Here is a 25,556-nt window from a genome sequence, read left to right on the forward strand (position 1 = left end):
CTAAACATTTAGAATTGCTAAAAACTTATTTATGTTATATGTTTTTATCATTGGGTGGTGATAATGCCACGAGTATATTCTTTAATTCCACGACTTTTTCATGTAGCCGTACAATTATGCTCTTCTTTCTCTCTCTCTCTCTCTCTCTCTCTGTACTCAACCATTTCAAATCTTACTGCATTTTGGACCACCGATTGCTGAGGAAGGCCACTAGAAAGGGCCATGAATACAAGATAAATCAGAAAACCTTCAAAATCATTTCGCCCTTCATATTTTGTCGATGATGACAGTGACAATTTCCCTTCGTATTTGAATCAATCTACAGTACCACCATACCCAGCACTTAAATTCTATCTGGATTCAACTCTATATTTTTAACACAAGAAAATGGGATGATCTGAAAAATCCCAACATCAAATGGCTATGCTTTACCAAAATCAACCATTGCTCTGTCTATTATTTGTATGCATGCATAGATTGCGAGCTAATTTGGAGAGCGGGATTTGGTGTATGGGTTACGAATGAGGTAGGGAATTAAAGAAAATCTATTGAGAGGCAGTGGGCAGGCGGTTTCTAATGAGAGGGATCAGCTGATCTGCAAGTGATTTGACAGTGACGACGATTGAAGGCCATGGAAGGGACGAAGGGAGAGATTAGTACAAATTGGGTTTTGCTTCTTACTCTCAGGACAAAATTAAGAGAGAGAGAGAGAGAGAGAAGTAGACATGTAGATGTGTTGCTTGCATTGATCAAAAGGGTATAATAGTCATCGACATCAAAATGTTGTGGCAAGAGAGAATATGATCGTAGCATTATCATTAACCTTTATCATTTTACAAGTATATGAATGTATTTATGTCCATACCAAAAATTTTATTTGCAGCTTTAGATTTGTATGAGTATAAATATATGATATTATTGAATCATTAAGACTCGTGAATAAGCTCGAGTTCAACCCAAACCTAGACAAGCTCGGTTCGAGTTCTGCTCGTCATAATTTTCATTGAGTTCGGCTCGAGCTTGAGTTTGCTAAAACTTAATGAACGAATATGAACATTCTAATATTCAGCCTCAGTTTCTATGAATGGTTGTAACTCCTTGTTCATTTGGAGGACTCAAATACCCTAGGCACGATCTCCAATAAACTCTCTCTATCAATCTCTCCTCACTTATAACTCTCAAAATCCTCCCTCAAAATCAGATCGATTCTCGTCTATACAAAATTCATGCTTTTTGAAAGAGGGTAAGAGGGTAATTTCACCTACAAAATTCATGCTTTGAACATAGTAATTAACAAACTTTCTTCCATCGGTGATAATATTAGCTGTACATATCAGTTTCAACTCATGTTGCCCAGCTTGTCGATCTCAAATCAAATGCTCGTAAAGAAAAGTTACAAGGAGCGTGCTGCAAAATGCGTTTGTATATGAATGTCACCAAAATTTATACTAAACCATCACAGTGATAATTACATGAATCTAAAAAACTAAACCATCACAGTGATAATTACATGAATCTAAAAAAAATTAGCTAATTATGCAAATATGAATAACTCCTATTTTCGTACTGTTTACGATTACTTATTATACAATAGAGGACCAGACCTTGAGACTGCAAACCTTGGCAATGGACTGGGCCCTGTGCTCCTCGATGTTGATCCTTCCACAAACTTTTCTTGTTGGCTTGATCCAAAATCCAAGGGCCCAGATCGCCTAACATTCCGATGATGCTTTTGTTGCACACTTCGTATGCTTCCACTGTCCGTCTCATGTATTTGATCACGACTATGGGTTGATGAGGGTTTGAAATAACCTGAATCTTTAAGACTAGGCTGAGGAGTTGAGTTTCCAAAAGGCTGCCTGGTTACAGGAGAGGAATGTGATAGAGATGCAGCAGGTGAATGGCGTGGTGATATAGTGAGTAAAGAGAGTGTCGTGGCCGGAGAACTGGAATAGTATTGGCTGTATATTGAACGAAGGATGGCATAGGGAATGTGGACTTCCAGCGAACTTCTGGGAAGGTATGGGGAGATTTCGCACAGTTGGTCAAGGAAGATAAGCTTCTCCACCAAATGAGATCTGTGCAAAGATGGAGGATATAAACATTTAGCAGATTGTATGAAGTTTATTTTATTCTTCACGTCCCAGATTACGTCCTTGATCATTAGATAGGAATTAGAAGACGAAGAGAGAAACAAAGAATACCACTACTGTGGAAACAAAATTTGATCAGTTATAAATGCAGCAAAATAGGACAAGAGAATATTGAGTATCAACGATTTTACAATGAATATCTTCTCATAGCTGTCTTTAGAATGTAGTTTTCTTGGGTCGTTTAAAGTACTTATAAATTCAAGAATGAAGAAATGCACTAGGATGTTTTGAGGCAACATGACATGGACATTCTTCCAAGCTTCTGTATATTGGTTTCAAGAACAGAGCACGACTAATCACTTCATGTGTGTGTGCCCATCCTTTTATCTTTCATTTCTACTTTCTCTCTGTAATTGATCAACCCCATGAATTGCAATCACCCTCTTTATCCTATTGTTCACTGCTTCTCTTTGCCTCTCTGTATACAAGTCAAACTAATTCATTTCCTTGGTGTTCCTATAAACCACAACTACCCTTGTTATCACCTCAATGTAACCACTACAACCATTGATGAACTGTAAATTTGTAAGAAAGTAATACTACAATTTGTAAGTGTTGCATGGGGCCATGGCTGCGTCCACAAGGCATAATATATATATATATATCATCAATTTGATAATGTGAGTAAGTCCTAAGTGCATTCAACCACTTAAGGTGATGAGTCTTAGGGGGATTTGAATTACCTAAGTGATACAGAGTGATACAGATACGCAAGTCTTATGTCTGATCTCATCTATAAATACCAGTACCCAAGTAGAGAATAAGGCATGAGTTGTATTTTTCTCCCACATCAATTACTGCACATTTGCTCTCTCCTAGTTTAGCTCTCTCTAGGGCACCATCGTAGCCCCTAGGGATTTGAAATGTGGTAGCCGCTCCACTTGCATGAACAGTTTAAAAAATCTCGTACAAGTTGGTAGGAGCTCGTAAAGCAAATATTCTATCCTTTATATTGGTGCAATCCACAAGAAGTATTTTGTATTACCCGCTTTATATGCTAACAGTGGTATCAGAGCTTTTGTTGCTTGTTTCCGCCCTCTATATACGCATTAACAAGTTTAAGCCCTAATTTACATATTTGCTATAGTAGCTTTGCCTGAAATTTTGTTTTTTGTTTTACATAATTTTCTTTTTGTAGATTGAATATCACTTTCACAACACAGGTAATAGATTTGTTTGGCTTGCAACAGGGATATTTGATCCCTTGTCTGGTCTGCCAAGGAATTACATGGCACTAACACAATAGTTTTTACTTTGTTTGGCTGTATTCCGAAATCATCTAAGGGCGAGATCGTTAATCAACAGAGTTAATACATGATTCGGATACTCCTTTGTTCACAAGACAAGGAGTAGAAGCATGAGTGGTTCATTGGGATAGATGACAAGAAACTGTGTGCTTCCGTATAGTGCAATCGAAAAGAAAAACGCGTGTTCCCCGTGGGATCATTTGGGGAAGTCCTTCTAATTATCCACAAGCCCATGTACTACCAATTTGTTTGGTTGCTCCTTTACACGCCAAACCCGTAAGTAGAGGTCTGTTTTTTGTCATCAATTTATATTCACATACCCCTATTTTTTACAACTGATGATGTAATACGCATTCATTATTATCATTGATGACCAGCTTATTTATTCAAAATACAAGGAGTTTTTTTTTAACACAAAAAAAAAATGTGTTCCATTTTTATTTTTTTTCATGAAGGGCGTGTTAACATCAAGTATATTGCTGTCATCTTTATTATTGATTATTTCAAGTTTTTATATCTACTCTGTTTATTATTGATCAATTCAATTCATTTCTGCTATAATTGATGATAGGGGTGTTACGAACCCGACCGGACCGAAAAAGACCGAAAAAACCGACCGTTCGGTTCGGTCTTCGGTCGGGGTGGTGGCAGAAATTTTTGGGTTCGGGGTGGACCGAACCGAACCGAAGTTATTTCGGTTCGGTCTCGGTTTTGTTAAAATTTAGACCGACCGGACCGAACCGAACCGACAAGACCGAACCCGACCGAACCGAACCGAACCACCCCGAACCGAAATTAGACCGAACCGACCGATTATGTGTTTTTATATATTTTTATATATTTCAGATTAATCTTGACCGTTCATTTTAATCTTGACCATCCATTGAAAACCCTAAATCTCCTCTATCTCTAACTCTCATCTCATCTCAGAGATCACGTAGCCCAGCTCCTCTCCCCCTCTCTGGCTCCTCTTTCCCCTTCTCTCCCACAGCCACTCACGGCCCCTCTCTTCTCCAGATCGCGATTCGCACCTCCCTCCTCCTTAGCTCCTCTCTTTGCCGCCGACCATATCATCGTTTTGGCTGAGGTCAATGTGTTAATCGGGTGAGAATTTATAGAGAAATTGTCAATTCTTTCACAAATATCTCTCTCTCTCTCTCTCTCTGGTGAAATGGAGATTGAAGACAAATTCCAATTTTCTTTCATTTCAATGGAGGTTTTTTTTGGGGGTGAAATGCAGAAAGAGGACATGGGGACAAACGGGACAAATGTGATTAATTGTCGATTTTTTTGAAGACTTGCTGTTTTAATTTGGAGACTTGTTTAATTTGGATATTTGTAGAAGATGTGTTCTTGTGTGGTTCAACAGGTGAACTAAACTAATTTGGAATGTTGGATATTATACTTTTATAGAGTTTCTGCTTTTTGGTGAAGAGAGTAACCGGAAAAATGGTGTGGTTATTTTTGGTATTTTGGTTTGTTAAGTTTTGAGAATTAGCTCTCTGGTTGTTCTTATTGTTGAACTTGAAATAAAGTCACCAGAAAAAAAATATGAATCTTGTTCAATGGGCATTCTTAGTATTTGAATTGGTGTTGATGATGGATTATGGGCCCAAGAGGATGGATCTTGAGTGAAAAATGACTTTTGGATTGGTGTTTGGGAGAAAAAACGGGGAGATTTTCTTACAATTGATTAATTTGGCTCACTTTCAAATTTTTTTTTTGGCCCAACTAGGCCCAATTCGGTCAGACCGAATTCTCCGAATTCCCCGACCGGACCGATTCCACCCCGAACCGAACCGAACCGAACCAAAAATAATATCGGTCGGGATCGGTCCCTGAATTGTATACCCCGAACCCGATCGGTTTTCGGCAAATCCATCCCGAACCGAACCGAACCGACCGAATAACACCCCTAATTGATGATGTGAATTATTTGTGCCACAAGGGCACATAATATTGCTCCCCTTCAAAATTATTTGGACCTAAGACCCACTCTCGTAGGCAGTGAGTGTGGTTTTACCCTCCAGTCATAAGGCCAATGTATGTTATGCATGTTTTTGAATGGAGGTAATATTGGATATTATGTAGTGCTCATGAACTTGCTATCTTACTGTTTATAGGTTTCCTTAGCAAGGGCTAAGATGAGACTGAACAAGTCGGAACGTGTCTGTATGAAGCCAAATGTAAGGAACTGATAAGTGCCGAAATATTGATATTTTGGCCCTCCAAACTACACTTGTTAGTCATTTGTATTTGTCACTTTGATATTTATTTTGCTTTTATTTTGTTTATAGGTTGATCAAGCTCATTGTCCAAAATATTGGATTAGGTGCAGATTGTCTCAAAGTTGCATGGTTAATCTATTATCTTATTCACTTAAACTGAAAGCCCTACATAAACAATTGAAACCACTGACTCAGCAGTTAGCTTTTGGGGATTTCGGAATAGGACGGATCAGTGGAATTGGTTCTAAACGTGGGTTGGTTCGAACGTGGGTTTGGTTTTAAACATGGAATGGCGGAAAGATAACGGGGAAATCCATGGCGTTCTTCAATCCGACTTCGATGGTTTCCACTCCAATGGCCAGCTAAACCCCTCTTCTAGGGCATAGATGAAGCTCGCACCTTGAGTAACATTATCTATTATCTATGTTTTGATTTAGGTTTTATTATTCGAATCATGGTTGTATGACTTTCAAGGATTTATTTACGATATTAATTCTTTCCATCAAATCTTTTGTATGAATTTCTAGATTTTATGCATGTTCATACAACGGGTTTTAATTGCTTTGTGATAACCGATTGGATGGATTATACTATATAAGACGCATCATGCCGATGAGACGATCTGTACTTGATTCGAGATGGTTCGTGCTAGTAAAATGATTCATGCTAGGCGGAGATAGTCCATGCTGATTGGTATTCATAAATTATCTTTAGAAAGACATCGCTAGGGCTTGTAATCCTACAATATCCGGTATTCATAAATTATTTCTTGACTTGATAGCATTTGGGACTATTTTCGCCTCGTTATGTCTTTGTGGTAGCCACATATTCTTTGCTAATGAGTCGCATGACAAGTTTTGGGTTCCATGTGGAAGGGTTCACAGTGTCTAATGGGTGATCACTGCTGAAAACCTTCACGAGACTTCACTCATCCTACCGGGTGCTGCCCGGGGGTTTAAAAGAACTATTCATTTTAATTTGTTTTCATTAGTTGCATTTGTTTTGGTTTGCTAGGAACCAGTAAAGTGTAAGTTGGGAGGTGTGATAGGCGCGTAAATGTTCACATAAGCGCCCCCTAATTTATCCTTGTTAAGTCCATTTATATTATTACTTGGAGATTAGTAATGTGTTTCTTGTGATTGTAGTTATTTGGAGGCTTGACATATTAATGGGCTTTATTTAGTTCGATTAATCAAGTGATTGGTCCAAGCATACAATGGGATAACAAAAGCGAGAAGCACCGGATTTAATTCCTACCTAATGGAAATTGGAGAACAAAAGCTATATGACTTTGCACTTGGGTTATGACTTTTCCGAGAGGGAACTGGACCCATTACCAATTGGTTGGTCTTGACTGGTTTGGTTTTAATTTTGTGCAAGTCGGTTCGGAATAGAAAAAAATAGGGTATTATTATTGGGGACTGCTTATAAAAGGGAGAGGACTACCACGCACAAGAGGAGACCAGATGCCCACGCACAAGAGGGAGATGGCAAAGCACCATCAGCCCATGACCGGCTAATTCCATTCGCTGGTGGGAAGATGAAGCATTGTGCCCAGTAACTTTGTATATCTATAGGTTTAGGTTTTAATATTCGGATCGATTGTTTAACTAGAACTCATTCCAGTTTTATGGAATGATTTTAATACTTCCAATCTGTTTCATATTTATATCCGTGGTCTTTGAATATGGAGTTAAAACAATGGTATTCTTTGATTGTGGTTGAAGTTCTGAGATGGATTAAGCTCGTAAGACGGATCATGCCGTTAGGCGCCATTGAGACAGTCCATGTGATGGGGTAGTCCATGCCTTTTAACAACTCAATTATTTTCTTGACAATTATCGAAAGGGTTTGCAATCCCCAGCGATAATCTCTTATAATTCAAATATTTAACCTAGCCTATGCATGTCGTGGTTAAATGGTCAGGGTGGATTTGAAACCCTGGATACTTTCTCCACCAATTTTCAGTCAATTAATTAGTTGCTTTCTTACTTTATTTGGTTTCCTAGAATCAAACCAATCAATTTTCCTTCATTCAAATTAATGTAAAAGTTAATCAATTTATAGTAACTCAGCCAATCTGTCCCTGCGGATCGACACTCGGTCTTAATCACTATACTACGAAGTAGTAGTTAACTCCAAGTTTTTATAAATTTATTTTTTGACTCGGTACAACACGGTCAGGAACTTTAGTAGAACTTGTCTTAGAAACTTAGGCTAGGTACTTAAGTAGCGACTAGACCAAGATCTGTATGGTGTAAGAGTGAAACATAACCTAAGTGGGAGCTCCACCATAGCATACAAATCATATTGTGTGTGCTTTGAGCCGACCGTCAAAGAGTGATAGAATAGATCCTTAGTCACAGTGTGAACCCTTGGAGTCTTGGACTATGTAAGTCCCTACGTATTTATACCCTTTGGGGCTTAGAACTATGCCATGAAGTTGAAGCTTGATGTTGCTACTTTAGCATGTTATCCAAGGATCACAAGCTATATGGTCCACCGGAGCATGTCTAAGAAAGCAGTCGAGATTTGATGGATTGACATGAGTGTCTAAGGAAAGATCATTTGATGTCACACTAATGATTTGTGGCTCATAGCCCGAGCGACTGTGTCGATGGTTTGCATGGCTGTGTTGTACCACATGAAGGGATCAGAGGTGAGCACAATGCATTTAGAGGTCTTGCATGGCTCTATTGTACTACATGAGGGATCAGAGGTACGGGATTTGGTGTGTTTAGATGATGGCTTAATATAACACTTTTGGTACTTCTTGGTCTCACTTTCCCGTATGAAGATGAGAATAGGGTTGAGGAATTCTTTGAATGAGAGATTCAATAAATCCATTGTGTACGAGTGAGAGATGTTGTATGGGGACCCATGGGTGTGTCCTCATGGTATAGTATTTATCAATATATATCATTTATTTCATAAGGTGATTAGTCTAAGTAGATTCAACCACTTAAGGTGATGAGTCCTAGCGGGATTTGAACTGGCTAAGGAATAGAGATAAGTAAGTCTTATCTCATCTATAAATACCCATACCCAACTATAGAAATAGACATGGGTTGTATTTTTCTCCCACATCAATTATTGCATCTTTTCTCTTTCTCTCCTAGTTCTCTAGGGCACCATCATAGCCCCTGGGGATTTGAAATGTGCGAAGATTAGTGGATGACTCTGGTAGCTGCTCCACTTGCGTGAAAGGTTTACAGAAATTAGTAAAAGATGTGCGATTGGTAGGAGCTCGAAAAACAAGATTTCGATCCATTATATTTGTGTAATCCGCAGAAGGTATTTTGAATTACTCGCATTATTTGCTAACGGTAAGAAGTGTTTGAAATACAATTGTAACACAACAATAAATAAATAAAGGTTTTTAGTCAACATATATAACAGCTGAAGTATGCTCAGATATGTTCCTCTGCACTAGACTTACTCACCAATAGATTGACAACTAAGTAGAGTACCCTATTGCTGTCAACAAAGAGGGAATCTAGAGGTATGTAGATGTCTGGATGGTTTGGACATCTTAGATGGTTTGTACATTTCAAGCAAAATTATGGATGGGGAAAAAGACGAGGAAAAGGAAGAGGCAACAGCAGGTGAACAAAAATAACCAGGACAATGTACAAAGACTTATACCAGGCTACACTAACGAGGCAGGATTTCTATAAGATATGGAGCATTTTCCAGTGTATAACCGAAAAATATATATATATATTATTACCTGTCTAGTTCAGTCCAAGAATCCAGTATGATCCCCGCAGAGAACTTAACAAAGAGCTGCATTGTGGATTTCACGCTTGTTTCAGCTGACAAATGGTTCTGTATCTCAGGATCCAACATTTCACTAGCATGGCCATTTGGAAAAGGCTGTCTCTGCTGATGTTCCTTTTCCAATCTAACAAACTCACTTCCCGCAATCACAGCACAAATGCACCTAGATGACATAATTTTGGTACGAAAGTCAGAGAAACATTTAGCAGTCCAGTGTAGTAAGATATTCTTTTTGAATATCCCATGTATACCTGTATCCCAAAATTAGAACAAGTGGACAAGGCACAATGCACAATTAAGGTAACATAGAGCTTGGCGTACTAAAGATATGCAAAAAAGTACAGCAGATAATCGGATGGTCAAGTTCCTTTGTGAAATTAATAAAAAGAAAACAACGTAAGTACTTTAGATCAGGAAAGGGAAAGTAATGAGGATCAAACTCCTCTTTGGCATTGAGGTTCCCATCAGTTAGACGTGTTCCTCAACCCAGTAAATATTGAAGAACAGATTAATGGTATGATTTCCAATGAAGCTAAAAGGTGGTGGTCTAGATGTACTTCTAGAGGTCGGCAAAAGATCATCATCATTCCTGTTTTATCGCATCAGAGGGAAGGAGCATTCACCATGCCTTGATATATATAACTAAAACAGGTGTCTTAAAACTTAAAAGTACAATAACCAAGGCCACTTTATTTGACTAGTAATCCTATGGGATCAATCGAGGGGATTAACAATATCACATCCCCCAATGTATTGTATATCCCATGTTTTGTGGGAGATCACAGCCAACAGATATTTTTTCCTAGCAGCAAAAGTGGGGTATGTGGTCCCCATGAATTTATAGTCCAATCCAACCTTGAAGATCTCACCTTGCCAGACTAGTAATCCTATGGGATTAATAGAAGGGATTAACAATATAACATCACATCCCCCAATGCATTGTATATCCCATGTTTTGTGGGAGATTACAGCCAACAGATAATTCTTCCTAGCAGCAGAAGTGGGGCATGTAGTCCCCATGAATTTATAGTCCAATCCAATGCTTTAAACTGGAAAAAGAAACAAGGCCTTGAAGATCTCACCTTGCCAGACAGTGGATGTTGTTGTTGAAGCCTCCCGTGTCAACATTGAAAGCAGTAGTGTTCCAAATACTAGATGTCATAAAGGCAGAAAAGAAATAAGGCAATAAGGTCCATGAACCATCATTTGCACCTCCAACCTCTTCCAAAATGGATTTTATCCACTCAGTATCATGGTCATTGATTACGCCAACACCATTTGCCACCCGTCTTAGCCTCCTAATTTCTTTCTTCTCTGGTATTTCATCAGGTAAATTGTCAACAACCCCAGATAGCAAAGAGTGTATTAGAGGTGCACCTTCTTCAAGCACTGCTCCAGCAGCTTCGGCTAAAAGGCAATCAAAAGCCATGGCTTGTCCCGCCTGAACACAAAACCCTACCACTGTTTCCACATCAATAATTTGCTTCATATATGCCTCTGCTTCTATCCTGTCACCACAATGCATGCTTCCAGCAACTGCCTCTATCACATCTCTGTTTGCGCGCAAGGAGCTGTCGATACAATTTAGCAGTGCAGCTGTGCGTTCTTTCATCATTCTGTCCAACCTGTCAACTCCATAGCCACCGAACATACGAACAAAGGCTTGCAATTCTCTGACATCCGTCACTGACTCCGCAAAATTAGCCCCAACATGCCTTGTGCTCTTAAAACACCTATATAGTGGTGCAAACTGGATTCCAGCACCAGATAGGTCTTTGACAATGTTTTCAACATACCAGTTGCAAACAGCGTCAACAGCCGATCCAGTGTGCTGCTCCAAGGGTTTATCAAACAAATGCAGAGAAGAAACTGGACCAGAGAAGGCTTCTGTGAGTAAAATTTCACGGATACCCTGTGTCAGGTCCATACTAATATGTTGCTCCGCAAGATGGACTATGCTAATATGCCTACGAATCAGTGACTCCAGAACAGAAGGCCGTTGGAGATCGTTCTCAAGTTTCAGTACTGCAAGCAGTTTCCTCTTGAAGTTCCCGAGGATACATTCTCTCATGTACTGCATTGTTATAGCATGTGCTCAGAAAAAGCAGTGTACGGATAGAAATGGTATATCCATGACCAATATGTTTCTGTGAGTGTTGGGGGAAGGTACATGAAAACTTAATTACACGTGAATTGGTTATGTGCTTTCCATTTACCTACATCTAAAACCCATGATATACTCTGCAGTATAGATGGGAGCATTTGACATAGTAAATTGTAGGACCTGTTTTCTTCTTCGGGTGTCAGTTGATTGGGATAGAAAACATAAAAGATATGCAAAAAGAATTCATACAAGGATTCACTTGAGGCTATGCAAGCAATCAAAACTCTTAAAAAGAACTAGAAACATTAACTTCTGTCTACGGAGTGACTCTTCATTCATATTTATGTTACATTGACTCCTTCGTATGTTTGGAGTTAGCGAATAGGGCACTCTACAGTTGGTAAGGACGTTTGTCCAACATGAGTGGTTGGATATCTACTTCGCATGAATGTTGCAATTAGTGATCTGAAGAAACATTATTGCACCTCACAAACACTGTTGTACCCCGGAAAATAAAACAAGTAAATGTTGTGTGAGACGTATATTTGATGTGTACTTGTGTCCTTAAACCAAGGAACTAGATGAACCCAACACTCGTGCTCGAATCCACGCAATATAGATTCAAACAAACTTAAGCATTGTTTAGGTCAAGAAGCGAATAAGATAGGATTATGATAGTTGCAGTTTCTCAAGCTTGTTTCTCTCCAATCTATCTTCCAGCAGGAGCTGAGAGTGAAATTTTGGCTGGTTTCAGAGGCATACCTTAAAATCTCAAAAAATTAATTTGCTTCTTCTTCTTTTTTTTTTTTTACAAATCTATGTTCCATTTGTTAACTTCGTCGCTTTTTCCCTCCTTTTGGGTAAATTGCACCAAGATCCATGTGGTTCCACAAATAACATTGTACTCCTTCACTTTTACTAACAATACGCAGAAACCTTCCCCCCTTTAACAAACCATTAATGAGATAATTGAGAACAATGACATCACTACATTAACAGCATATTGTCCCAATGTTGCCTTAAACATGTGACAGATGAAAAATAAAGATGTTCTCACCTAGGTACATTCTGCCACATCATCATTGGCTAAAAGAAATACTAGAACTCTACAAGTAGCACCGATCAATATCTACAGTTCTACACCATCACTAACCAACCAAACACATAGAACACTCTCCTTTTTGAACCTCCTGAGCCCACTATTGTTATCCCTATAGAGATGGTGGTAACCCCCACTATAGATTATATAGTCTAAAGAAAGCGGGTAGCGCTTTTGGCTTAGTTTTAGCCACACAGGGAGGCTATTTGGATGTGTCTTAAAGTGACATCCGTTTTTTGGTAATGGGTATACTCGAGTTAGCATGATCAGTGACACAGTCAGGATGGAAGGAAACAGTTGACACATGGTTTTGCATTTTCCTGCTCCCTATTTAGAAGCCGAGGCTTTCGCCTGCAACCATCATCCTAGATCCAAGACCAAAACTAGTTAGGGTGATAGTGGGTGGCACTACCAGTAATGGTTCTCCAGCATCAGAAATCCAACAGCAATTGACTGCAAGCACCACTCAAAAATCCCTTATTCCCTTTTGAGTCTACTATATTCATTCATCAGCCTAGCTGTGTATAGGGTTAGACAACATAATGAATGTTTCTTTCTTTTTTTAGTGTGTGTGAGAGAGGAGAAGTTGACCACAGATGACAGGTGCTTTGGGATTGCCATGGTGGAGCCAGGTTTTTTTTTTTTCACACAAAAGAGAATTTTATTAATCCCGGAAAACAAGAACAGAGATTAAAGAGGTGGCAAGATGCCAAGCAAAAACCCAACACCTAAGCCTGTGGAGCCAGGATTTTTAAACTAGGGGTTGCAAAAAACTACAAAGATGGATGCAATAGAATATTAACCAGCTTAAAGAACGCATTAAATAGCATAAACAACTACAGAATTAACGATGCTTCTAAAATCGACGAACAAAACAAAAAATAGGAATTCTGACTCAATTTACCTTTCCATTAAAAGAATTTATGATACAATCAGCACAAAAAACCCTAGCAACTGTTTTGTTCTCAGTTCATTTGATTCACATGCGCTGAGTGATGTGATGAAGTAACTAGCTATGACCCCTTAAGAGAGAAACTCCAAACGAAAGCCCAAAACATGGTTTGTCAGCCTCGCAGTCATGGCATCCATGAATCTTTTTTCTGTTTATGTTTGCCTGCGACATTTTCTATTATGAGTGGAGTCTGAGGCCCCATTCCGCTTTCTTTCTAAACCTTCTTTTTTAAAAAGAAGGTAATTTCAAGCTCAAATATAATGAAAATGAGAAATAATTTTTAAATTTTTTTTGCACCGTTTAAAAGATCTCAATGAGATCTATCAAACAAGATCCATATTGGTAGGAAAATTATTTGCGTAAACACATGAATTTTTAGCTTAAAATTACCTTCCTTTTCTGAAAGTTCCTTTTTTGAGAAAGTGGAACACCCCCTGAAACTTATAAAAATTGTAATAGGTTTGTTTCTTCCAGTTTAGATACCTTCTTCTTTTTTGACATTTTAACAAGGGCACAAGGTTTGGGTTTGAGCTGTAGCTTTTGACTGCTTGCTTTGGACCTTCTTTATAGAAAGAAAATAGAGGTGGCAGGCTAAGGATGGTAATTAGAAATTTCATATAAGAATAAGAGGTGGCAGGCCTATTTAGCTTGGCCATTAACACATAAGGTGGCAGGCTAGTAATTAGGAATTTTAGTTTGGCAATAAATATGAAAAAGAAGGATGGAAGTTCTTTCTCCCATTTAACGAAGAATGTGTTAACAGGCCAATACAGAAAACAACTATAGTTATCATGTCTGAAATGTTTTTGACAGAGTTGAAGAGCTATGAAGCACCGACACTCCTAGAGGTCGCTGTTTCTGCGTATTAGACATGGAGAAATTAAATTAACTTTTGGAGGGGGGCACGGCGAGGGTAGAAGTGTAATATTTTTTAATTTTTCTGGGGGTAAACATGTTAGTAGTCAAATGTTTGGGTTTCAGTGTAATCAAACCTATATAAACAATCCTAAACTCTCTCTGTGCATTTACATATATGTATGTACTGGTATAGATTCGTGTGTATATCTCTGCCGCTATGTGTATGAGTGTTAACCTATTATATAGATATGTATATTATTACATATATATGTATATATGTGTGAGTGCTGGTATAATAGCAATACATAACAATGTATATATCTAACATATCAAAAAAAAGTGCATGTATTTCTGTGTATAAACTGTTACTGCATACATTTATGATATATTTATATATATGGCTGTGTTCGTGTCCTAAGTTTTTTAGAATTTCAGTGTCTTGTATCTGTTTCCGTGTCTGTGTCCATGCTACGTAGGTGAAGGGGTAGGCAGTAGAGAAGGCATCGTCAGGAAAAACAACAAAGGCATAGAGATTAGAGAGTAGGATAAAAGAGGGGTGCTATTATGAATATTCCAAAGAACTATAAAAATGACTCCAACTTCACTATAATTTTAGCCACAAACTTCACTATAATTTTAGCCACAAGTCAACAGATTTACCTCCCTGAGAACAAAGACATGGTTTAGAACACATATAGGCTCCATATCGTTTAAAACTGAGCAAAGGTTTGTCAACCTTTGCATTGCGGCCTCTAACCTGCCATTCAAACAAAACCAGATGGATAATCATTTTTCCCACCAACTCTACTAGAAAAGGAGATACAGACAAACATCCAGCATCCAATTCATAAGCCTCACATTTTTATAGAACCATTGTTTTCGGGATAGCTCTCATAGCCTGGGAAATGAAAACCAGATACGACTTTCGGTGATTTTCCTGATGGGATTGAAACTCTTGATGTCAGATTCATGAGAGTAGCTGCCTGCTCCGGAAGAAGCTGAAATAGCACATCTAATAAGTCTAATGTAATAAAACTACATCCTAATGAGTAATGAGTGACTTTTAAGAGCGTTAGAAATAAGTATCAACCTGCATCTCCAGAGAACCAAAACCTCCTTCGGAGTCAAGAATATTGATTAATCCTTCCAGTCCTCCCATGATCGATTCAATAAGGGACTCAACATACAGGACAGCATCTCGACCAATTTTAGTAACCTGTATTGATTAAAGTCGTTGAACAATAATGTTATTCAAATCAGATAAATTCATTCAAGACATAGAAGGCTTCTGGTTGTAAAGGTGTTTTGAAAGACAACACTGAGACATGGATGTATTCCACATCAGTACAGCCATAAAATACTTCATATAATAAGTGGGCTCTTAAACACCAATTATAACTTAGGCAAGGCATAATATTCCCCAAAGAGTATTAAACTAGCATGAGCTTAACTGTTCTGAGAAATCCCCCAATTGGGACAAGCAATTTAACCATCAATTTTGTCGGAGTTTGTTCCATGTGAATGCAATAGTACCTCCAAAACAGTTAGGCTCTGTTTGCTGAAGTTTTCAGCTGTCTTCTATTCACAACATTAGACAAGTTTTTTTTTTTTGTTTTTTGTCAAAAGCAAAAACAGAACAGATATGTGTTTTGAAAACTTATTTTGAAATGAAGTGCAGGGGTCGCTGGAGGGGTTGCTACGGGAAAGGGAGTCACTAGAGGAGGTGGCTGGAGTCACCCAAATTGGTGGCTGGAGGTGGAGCATTCAGTGGAGGGTCATTGGAGGTGGTCACACGAGGTTGGACAGTTGCCAGAGTGGTTGCTGGAGGAAAGGGAGTCTCTATTTTAACTCAATGGCAAAGATCACCGGAAGTGTAGGGTGGCAGGAGGGACAGAGGTGGTGGTCTAGGCTGGGGGTAGCAGGAAATATCCGCTAGGGGTGCTGCGGGAAGGAGGAGAGAATGCAAACTTGTTTTGAAAACAAGCAAATCGACATTATTTGTTCTCACAAATTTGGAAAGTTTGAAAAGTATTACCATTTGTTTGGGAACGTTTAGAGTTCCCCAACATTCTCTCTGACATAGTACTCCAGTCATTACAATATTGATCTTTCTTCTTCCAGCATGAAAGCAACTCATGGATATAAAATAAGTAAATGACCTTATTCTGTCAGAGTTCTAGAACCATTAGGAAATCGATGGGATATGTAGATTCTTTAATTCGTATGAGCAGGTAAAATTACCTAAATGAGTAGAATGATAGTTGAATACCTCTTCTGGAACAATCGCAGAAGCACATTCGGGAAAACTACTAGCAACACCAAGCCATGCACAGCAATGTTGAGGACGCCCTTCAGGTCCAAACATGGTGTTCCTGAAAACCTGTTTTTGGCTAAGTTCAGATGGAACCTAGGAATTTCAAGTATAGCTGAATCTGAAAAAAATGCACTGAGCAATAGAAAAGATGGGCCTTCCAATCCAGACGTAGAAACAGAAAGCAAGAACTCACAGTGGTAAGATGCTGGTGGTAGAAATAAAGCTTTTTCAGACTACCATGTTTTGATAGCTGAGATTCCAGTTCATCAACACATCTGTATTGCCACATACAGCATGTGTTAAATATGTCGATTGCAAATCCATAAGCCACTACAAATCAGTTTATTGCTGGATCACATGTACCAGAATTCAGAAACTCATACATGCAACTTGGCATTAACCATTTCCATAATAAGGCTGAAAGTGATTACCAGGTCAAGGTCAGTTTGTTCAGTAACTCATGCAAGCAACTAGAATTAACTGATTGCTGTGATCAACCTGGTAAAAATCGAACACAATATGGAAAGTTGCATAGTGTATTTAGAAACTCAAGCATGCAACAGGTATCTTCTTTTCCAAAAAACATGTAGAACTTGGAGGAGCCGTTGATTAGGACTCTCACTTATCTTGCAGGCAAAATTTTCATTTTCAGCCTCCTTCCGATATAAACTCCAATGATTGTCCTTTGGATACTTGAAAACCTTAACTTCCAAACACATCAGACGAATGAAATTTTCTCCATTCACGATGGTGCCTTATGTTGGATAACTTGATTACAACGGGTCCATTTCCTACCATCTTAAGCTTTAGGGACAGCTGGTAATCTAACACATTACCAAAGCACAGGTCGGGAGAAATCTCAGGTTCACATCTCTCCGTTTGGATTTGTTCTCCTTCACCATTATGCTTCTCCCCTTGGCCCTTCCCATTTTGTTTCCCTCTATTTATGAATGCTGGAATCTCCGCGTGTTGGAAAACTTCATAAACACGGTTGCGCTCATTTTAGAACAACTTAAGCTTTTGGGATAATGCATAATCTAACAACTTCAACACTTTCAATAGGATACCACAGCCCATGCACTTGAAACTTATCTAGGCACTCACAATCTATGTTGTCGTCGATTCAAACACGAGTATCAGCTCCTGTTGCGGGTGCATGTGCATGTCCAACAACTAACCCTCAATAAGAAAAGGCTAGAATTGTTTCTTTTCTAGCAAATGTGAGTTTCTTTTCCTACAAATACAATACAAGCTAAATGAGTCAAGAGTCTAAATTGGACAAGGGTTTTGGACGTGTATCCTAGACCTGACCCTTATCATATCCGTCAAACATGGTAGTTTGGAGAAGATAGAAGAGTCCATGCAACATTGTTGACAATAACATCATCATTCCATTGTCAGACCAGAGAGCATATGCACTACGTCTTCCTAAAATTTTGGCATCACCAAGACTCAGCTTATGCTTTGGGGTAAATTAATGCTCAAATGTTAGCCCTTTTCTCTTACTTTTTATCAGCAACAAGATAACTTTAGCCAGAATAAAAACTAACAGAAGTTCAAAAATGGCTCGCAGCCCACCAACTGGAAGAAATAAAAGAATAAGATTGCATGGCTGTCTCTGCCATTGCCACGAATACAATGAACTTCCTACAGCTGATACATAGAACTCCGCATGGAATATGGCATGATAAATACCATGTGATATGTGTACGAAAAAGAGTCTCCAACTTAAAAATCAGAAGCACAGGAATTGTTACGTTGCACCTTTTCACAACCACACACAACCAACATTGTTTCCTTACATCTCGACCCGACTAGCTCGTATCTTTATTTTGTTGCTTTTTCTAGAAATGATGAGTTGCCGATTGACATGAGTGAGATCATAATCAACGTCAAAAATTACATTTTTGACATCCAGAATTTCTTTAATAGCAGAAGAAGACAAATACCATGAAAACGGAGTCAAACATTTACAACCGCATGTCCGTTTCCCCAAAGAATATCCATCCAAGGACACTTTTAATTTCAATGGGTAATCTTTAAAATTCCTGGGTTTTACAACAATTTCATTTGTCACAACGACGAAATAAGCAACAACAGATTTTCTCGAGTAAATTAGGAGAAAAGAAAAGCTAAGAAGATGTTTCTACAAGAGTATATTCATTATCAGTTGGAAAATAAAACGGAAGTAAGAGACAGCACCTGGACCAATTGTATGCAGCATTTCCTTCCGACAATAGGCCCTCTTTTCCAGTAGACACTGTAGCTTTCTCCAAATGTCTGATGTTTATGGAGGACCGAGCTGAAGTTACAATCATCAACATTGACAACCAATCCTTACGCAACTCCTGGTCAATATACACAGCTGCGTGGTAAAATCAAAAGGGGGGAAAAAAGCTACAAGAGCAATGCAAAAGGTAGGTGATTCAAGATCACTCTTTAAGAACAAATATGTAAAGTCACATGACTTAATTGAAAAAATCCTCAGCTCAGCAACATCAGTATAAATTTATTGGATAGACAATATGCATATACTTTTGTTTTCCTAGATTGTCAACATGTATTGCCCAATACAAAACATGCAGTCAAGCACTCCGATAATAACACTCCGATAATAAAAATATTGCGGGTCATCTTCATGAATTAACTTCCCACAGTTATTGACGAGACAACAAATCATTCATGTTATTATTATTATTATTATTTTTATCAGATTCATTCATGTTATTCGTTCTTGAGTTTTTTGAGACATATCACCATCACTAACAAACTGAAATTTGGAATTTAGACTTCATACAAGTAAAACTCATTATACCAGAGACTAGGAGAAAAATCACATAGTAGGGAATGAGAACCCTACTATGGTTACAGACCTAACCTTCGGCATCAAATGCGAAAAAACAGCTGCCCTAGGCGAGATGAAACAACTAAACCAAGATAATCTAGAGCAAGATACATTAGAGGAGCTAGGGTCACAAATTCAATGCCGATGAACGATCATGAAGTTATAATAGAATGAACATTACGGAGAGGCTAGAAATAATAAAACATGGCTGACAGAAATTTCTTACGGATAGATCGCATGTGATAGCAGAAATAGTATCACCCTGAGGTTTTGGTATGTTTTCAAGATGTTGAACAATCTGCTGGAAAAGTCTTTTCAAGGTCGCATCCAAGTCAAGAGCCACCATTCCTGGAGTTCCCAACAGAAATCTGATTCTACCAGCACAGGATGATAGATAAGATAGTGCATAGCCTCTAATTGCTGCAAGGGGTCATGAATGTTCCATAAGCCCACATCGCATTGTTGTAGAAAATTAGTTTGGCAACAACTGAACAAAGCAATAATGCATGACAAGTGCCAACTGGACAATAAATTCGAAACAATCATGCAAGGCATCGATGACTTGGAAAATAGAGAGTTTTATATGAGGTACAACAACAACAACAACAATAGCAGAACCCATCTAGTCCCCAATCATTAGGGGTATGGGCGGGGGAGGATGGGAAACAGACCTAACCTTTGGCAATCAGGCCCAGCCCTGAGATTTCTGAGGCCCTAGGCAGGGTTTGAAAATGGGGCCTCTTGCTTTTAGTATATTAATAATTAGTTTTATCATTTGAGAAACAAGACAAGGTGTGGTAGAGTGGTAGTACCTGCCAATTAGAACCTCTGGTCGCGAGTTCAATCCTCCCAGGCAGCGTTTCAAGGCTTCTTTTTTTGTAAGGGTTCCAAAATTGTTGCATAAAACTTGAAGGGGGAAGGTATCGAACTCAGGATCCCACGGTTTAAACGCGTGCGTGTGACCACTGTGCTACATTAGACTTATTGTAAAATAATTCACGTACATAATATTTAACATATTCCACTATTTGGGGGCCCTATTATTGGGCCCAAAACTGGAGGCCCCAGGCGGCGCCTGGTGGGCCTACGCCCAGGGTCGGTTCTATTGGCAATACATGCACAAAGTGGCTGCTCTCAGAGTTTTATATAAGGTATATTAGTACATAATTTAGCGAGTTTCTGTCTTATCATAATACAAAAGCAACTTGGATTACAACATTGTGTGGCTTGTCTAACAACCTTTTTAATCAAGACAAGACAAGAAATCTACTGTCTTTTCCCAAACCACAGTTTGAGCATCACTGCAGCAGACAAATGGTACCGCAACCAGGAATACTAAGTTGCTGCTTAACATTAGTCTTCAAAGCAGGCAACAGGAAGTGTAACAAATGTCTACAGCTAAGTTCCAAAATGCCATCTTATGAGTACTATAATGAAATCGTATAGACTTGCCAGCAACAATAAAAACACACCAGCTGATCAGGAAATAAAAACACACCAAGCAAAGTTGTTTGCAATTGACTAAATATTGACTCTTTTCAAATATCACCTGGTATACCCTGAAACAAAAAAATGTTCATGCACATCCAATGGTTCATTTCTCATGTAAACAGTTTTCAGTTTCCCATTAGGATATTTATTGGATTAATCAGTTGAATTCATAAAGCAGAAATTCGCTTAAGAAACCTGAGCGCTTACTATAGGAACGTATAGGTAATATAAAACTCCTTTCTAGGCTACATAATAGTGTAAAAGGATTGTGCCAATCGTGACTTCTGTTGCTTGGTCCCCACTCAGAATCATTGTCAGCCCGGAAAATGATCTTACTACCTACGTTCACGCCAACCCAACCTAAATCACGTGTTCCACTAGTGTTTAGTTTGACTTTCAAACCACAGAATTTTACCATCAATTACTCTGAACTATGAGACTACGTCTTCAATTACTCACGAATGTAATTCTATATCTCCGAAAAATAAAAATTCATTCCATCGTTATATTTGCTACATTACAAGGCAAAAGCACTAATATTCAAATCCACATTAAACGATGGCATAGAAATTGCTAGCATTTCCCGCCGTAACCTGGAAGAAAAACAAAATGTTCGCCAGTATAGAAGTTCATTTCCAGTGGACGACGTAGTTGAAAATTTTAAACACCACGAACTTCACAGTTGATGAGCTAATATCACAGCTAAATACAACATGTTTCCACTATTTCGGCAAACTGGTTGACTTCAGACTCAACCTAACCTGCAATATATTTGCGCACCAGACAGCAAAGATGGTCCATTCCATCCAGTAGAAATCCAATAGTTGGATCACTTGGATCCTGCAAACAATTTAAACCCATCAAAGTCAAGTTCTTCTTCACAGGCCTTGAAACTGAGCAAACAGATACAAAGCTGCATGAGAAATCCACAATACCAACAGAAATTAACTGAAACTTCAGAGAACGTAGGACCTACTATGTGTACTGGCACCATTCGAGCAGCTTTAGATTTTGATGATGCAATTCCCACATGTTGGAAATACCACATAACCTCACATTGAGCTAATGCCAAGGCAGAGAATACCATCTGTGGGAACATTCAACTATCAAAGACATTGCCATTTAATTACATGATTGGGTTACAAACTAAGCAAATCAACCCCATCAGAAGGATACGCACACTCACTGATGATGCTGAGATAGTAAATTCATTACTTATCCAAGAAAACATGTGCTTCATGAAAGTCCATTTTGATGAAATGTAGAATGTAACACCGTCATAAACTAGTACAACATATGCTGACGAAACCAAATAACCACATGAGAACCTCTGTAATTGCTAAAGCTCTTTCATGAGGTTGGTTAAACAATTCTGAAACAAGCTAACAACAAAAGCTTTGTATGAATAAGTGGTACACTAGTCTTATAAACCACAAGCTTCACCAAAAAGTGTTTTCTAAGGAAAATGAAAGTAGAGAATTATTGACAGGGCACCAAGGCTACTACACGTCCACCCAACAACCAACTTATCATAGTTCGCATGGTGTTGCCATGAAGTGTCAAAAATTCCCACCCCTAATCCCATGGCTTCCAAAACCTTCTGACTTGTGATAGAATATGGCTGCTTTTCACCTATAACCAGAGTCGTAACCACTACTTCACCAAACATGAGAAGTAGGATGGCCCAGTTCCAAAATATTTGGTGCTCAAATGCATTACTCTTCTTCTTGTAAGAAATTGTAGAGGATTTATCTTTAACTGAACAATAGAAAGGAGCTTCAAAAGTAAAATTCACCAAAGAATAAGCTTTCAACTACCTTCTTGTTTCGTCGAAAGGTTTAAAGAGGAAACATATAGTTGAAGCGTTTAAATCACAAAGCAAATTTGAAGTTTGTCAAATATAATTCACCTGAATATTAGGAGCCAACAAACTCGGCTGATCCGTAAAAAAAAGCACCATTCTTCCAATCTCTTGCTTTATTAATATTCTCCTTTCCCGGTGTATGCCATCACAAGACAGTACTGCTTGATCATGGACTTCACTGCAATCATCAAAAAGCTAATAATGTAAAGCATAAGAAGGAACAAGGCAGATCGGCCTTGAGTAACTTAACTGAATCTGATAAAATTTTGAGAACAATTATAAGCGCAAAAGGACATGTGATAATTATATAGTCAATAGCCAGCCTGTCAAGTGTTAGCTAGAGTCCAATGTCTAATAATACATGGACAGAAATTCTTCCACTTTAGCAAAAAAGTTCACACTTTGATATATGTTGATTGGAGCGTTACATTTACCTCGACCTTACAGTCAACTTTTGTCCCATCTGTATAATAATGTGACAGGACATCATGCTTATTTACACTGGAGCACTCTGAACAAGTGTGCTACAAACTCATGGTCCTTTTTATGAGTACTACAAAGCAAAGTGGTCAATAAGACTGCGCACCAATATTATGCACGATTTTGAAATGGCAGTTGAAAACAACCTCCTCATTCCTGGAACATATGTTCATGAAAGTCGGGAGGCTTTGGTCTATGTGAGATAACAATCATGACTTACTACCTTTAAACAACTATTTGACCATGTCACATAATGGTTCTGTTATCAAGCAGGACCCCACAGTGAATTGGTAGAAAGAAAAAGAAAAAATCCTGCAAATTTGTGAAATTTCTTCACAGATTGATATTTTCTTTCTTGCTCCGTAAAATGTGTTGCCAAGTGCATAAATTTCAAAGGTAAGTTCTGCTAATTGACTTTCTACCTTATCATTTTCTCAACCTGCTTTGCGACACTATACTCCAGATCCGCTTCTTTTTGCTTTGTACGTCCAGATTTCGCCATCTTTTTTGACTCCAGTATCCGTGGCAACACATAAAACTGATAATCCTCATGCAATAGCATAAACTGCACATAATACATAGCAATGATTTGAATATCTCACCAAAGCTTTGATTTCCCTTGTGGTGTCATTTGCCATGTCAAGGGTTCAAGCCATGGCACCCACTCTCACACCCAAAAAAATATTGATTTGAATATCTCCATAAGCACATCTAAGAGGTTGTATGATCAACAGACTCCTTAAGGATAATTGTTATGATACGTAACCAACAGAACTCACCTCATCCCTGAACAATGGAAGAACTAAATTTTCCTTCAGTACAACCTAAAACCACCACCATAAACATGTTAAAGGAAAACACGGAAAAAACTACAGCATAGACAACAGAAGGAGCACTACAGTTTTGTTGTAAAAAAAAAAAAGACAAAAGGAACAAAGGATATCTTTAACAAGGTAATTTTGTAGAAGGCATATTAAAGGGGGTACAAGGGTACAAGCCACATACGAAAAAAACAAACAAAACCATCACCTAACTCTATTACACTCAGAGTTGTTACATCGAGATATGAATCGCGCATTGTTTTTGTGTGGTCTGATTCTTGTATCCTATCGCGTCGAGTGCATTATGATTTTTAACATATTTGAAAAATAGGTAAAAATGAGTAAATTTATGATATAGACAAATGTATCAGGAAAACAAAAGGTTAAACAATGCTAACAGTAACATTGCAACGAGTAAGGCCCTTGAAATATTTTTGCTCAGTTGCTTAGTTAATGCCTCTGAAGTAGATCAACAAAATCTGACAAGCTAATGACTTCTGAATTATCATGTACCGAATCAAACTGTTGGCTAATGTACCAAGGGGATAACAAGTCTTTCGACTTCTTACCAGATATCGGGTCTAGTTTTACAATTGCTCCTGATCCATGGATCAAAAAAAATTCCCAAATCTCCTTTTCAAGCCGAAAGGTTTCTCATTATTGATAATTTTATACTACTTTCTCTGTGTAGCTCTTTGCACCATTTCGGTTTTAACATTTAATGTACAACATATGAGACATTAGTCATCATATAATAGTAATTTGTTTCTTTCTTATTCTTCATCACATTTAATCCCTTCTCTTTCTCCCTTCTCCACAATCTTCTTCAAGTCATTCTTCGGGGATTCATTTTCTTGATAATCACATATAATGCTACCCAAGCAGGAGCAATTGGTAGAGCTGTGAGTGTTGGGTAATTGGGATTTGGTGACAGAGGTTGAGTTTGGTTGGGAGTCTTCGATGATGCCACTGCCACAAACCACCACTTGCTGCTGCTGCTGCTATTCCATGAACGACTACGGCAGCCATGTTGTTGCAAGAATGTCCATCAAGACAACTGTGAATTTGTTACCGACAGCTAGGAACTTGGATGCAGTGCTGGAAAATGGGCCCCAAATGATGCACAGTTACCGTTGAGAGAGGGCAGAGGACAGGAGATTAAAAAGAGAGCGGTTGTCAATGAAGAGGGAAACGGACATTGATCAACAGATCAGCACGTGGAACGTATGAGCTCGTCCAATTAGACGCAACCCAAACCATTTAACCAGCATAGAGTAGATAGGAAATGAGAGAATGGGGAGGGGGAGTAAAAGGGTAAAG

At 38.5% G+C, this 25,556-nt stretch overlaps 1 protein-coding gene across 1 annotated transcript in view; it reads right to left on the reverse strand.

Annotated features, from left to right (window-relative positions):
* Positions 1 to 1,361: 1,361 nt before the first annotated feature.
* Positions 1,362 to 25,556, reverse strand: part of LOC131312785 (protein NAP1) — a 33,932-nt gene continuing 9,737 nt past the window's right edge. The window contains exons 10-24 of the mRNA XM_058340761.1: positions 24,195 to 24,239; positions 23,838 to 23,980; positions 22,981 to 23,113; positions 22,048 to 22,158; positions 21,833 to 21,911; positions 19,807 to 20,000; positions 18,938 to 19,083; positions 16,929 to 17,010; positions 16,691 to 16,801; positions 15,512 to 15,637; positions 15,280 to 15,419; positions 15,082 to 15,178; positions 10,491 to 11,482; positions 9,359 to 9,571; positions 1,362 to 2,078 (exon numbers count right to left, since the gene is read on the reverse strand). Coding sequence (XP_058196744.1) covers positions 1,577 to 2,078; positions 9,359 to 9,571; positions 10,491 to 11,482; positions 15,082 to 15,178; positions 15,280 to 15,419; positions 15,512 to 15,637; positions 16,691 to 16,801; positions 16,929 to 17,010; positions 18,938 to 19,083; positions 19,807 to 20,000; positions 21,833 to 21,911; positions 22,048 to 22,158; positions 22,981 to 23,113; positions 23,838 to 23,980; positions 24,195 to 24,239 — 3,114 coding nt within the window. The 3' untranslated portion in view covers positions 1,362 to 1,576. The remainder of the gene's footprint in view (positions 2,079 to 9,358; positions 9,572 to 10,490; positions 11,483 to 15,081; positions 15,179 to 15,279; positions 15,420 to 15,511; positions 15,638 to 16,690; positions 16,802 to 16,928; positions 17,011 to 18,937; positions 19,084 to 19,806; positions 20,001 to 21,832; positions 21,912 to 22,047; positions 22,159 to 22,980; positions 23,114 to 23,837; positions 23,981 to 24,194; positions 24,240 to 25,556) is intronic.

The sequence above is a fragment of the Rhododendron vialii genome, chromosome 13a (genome assembly GCF_030253575.1).
Source record: "Rhododendron vialii isolate Sample 1 chromosome 13a, ASM3025357v1".
NCBI lineage: Eukaryota > Viridiplantae > Streptophyta > Magnoliopsida > Ericales > Ericaceae > Rhododendron > Rhododendron vialii.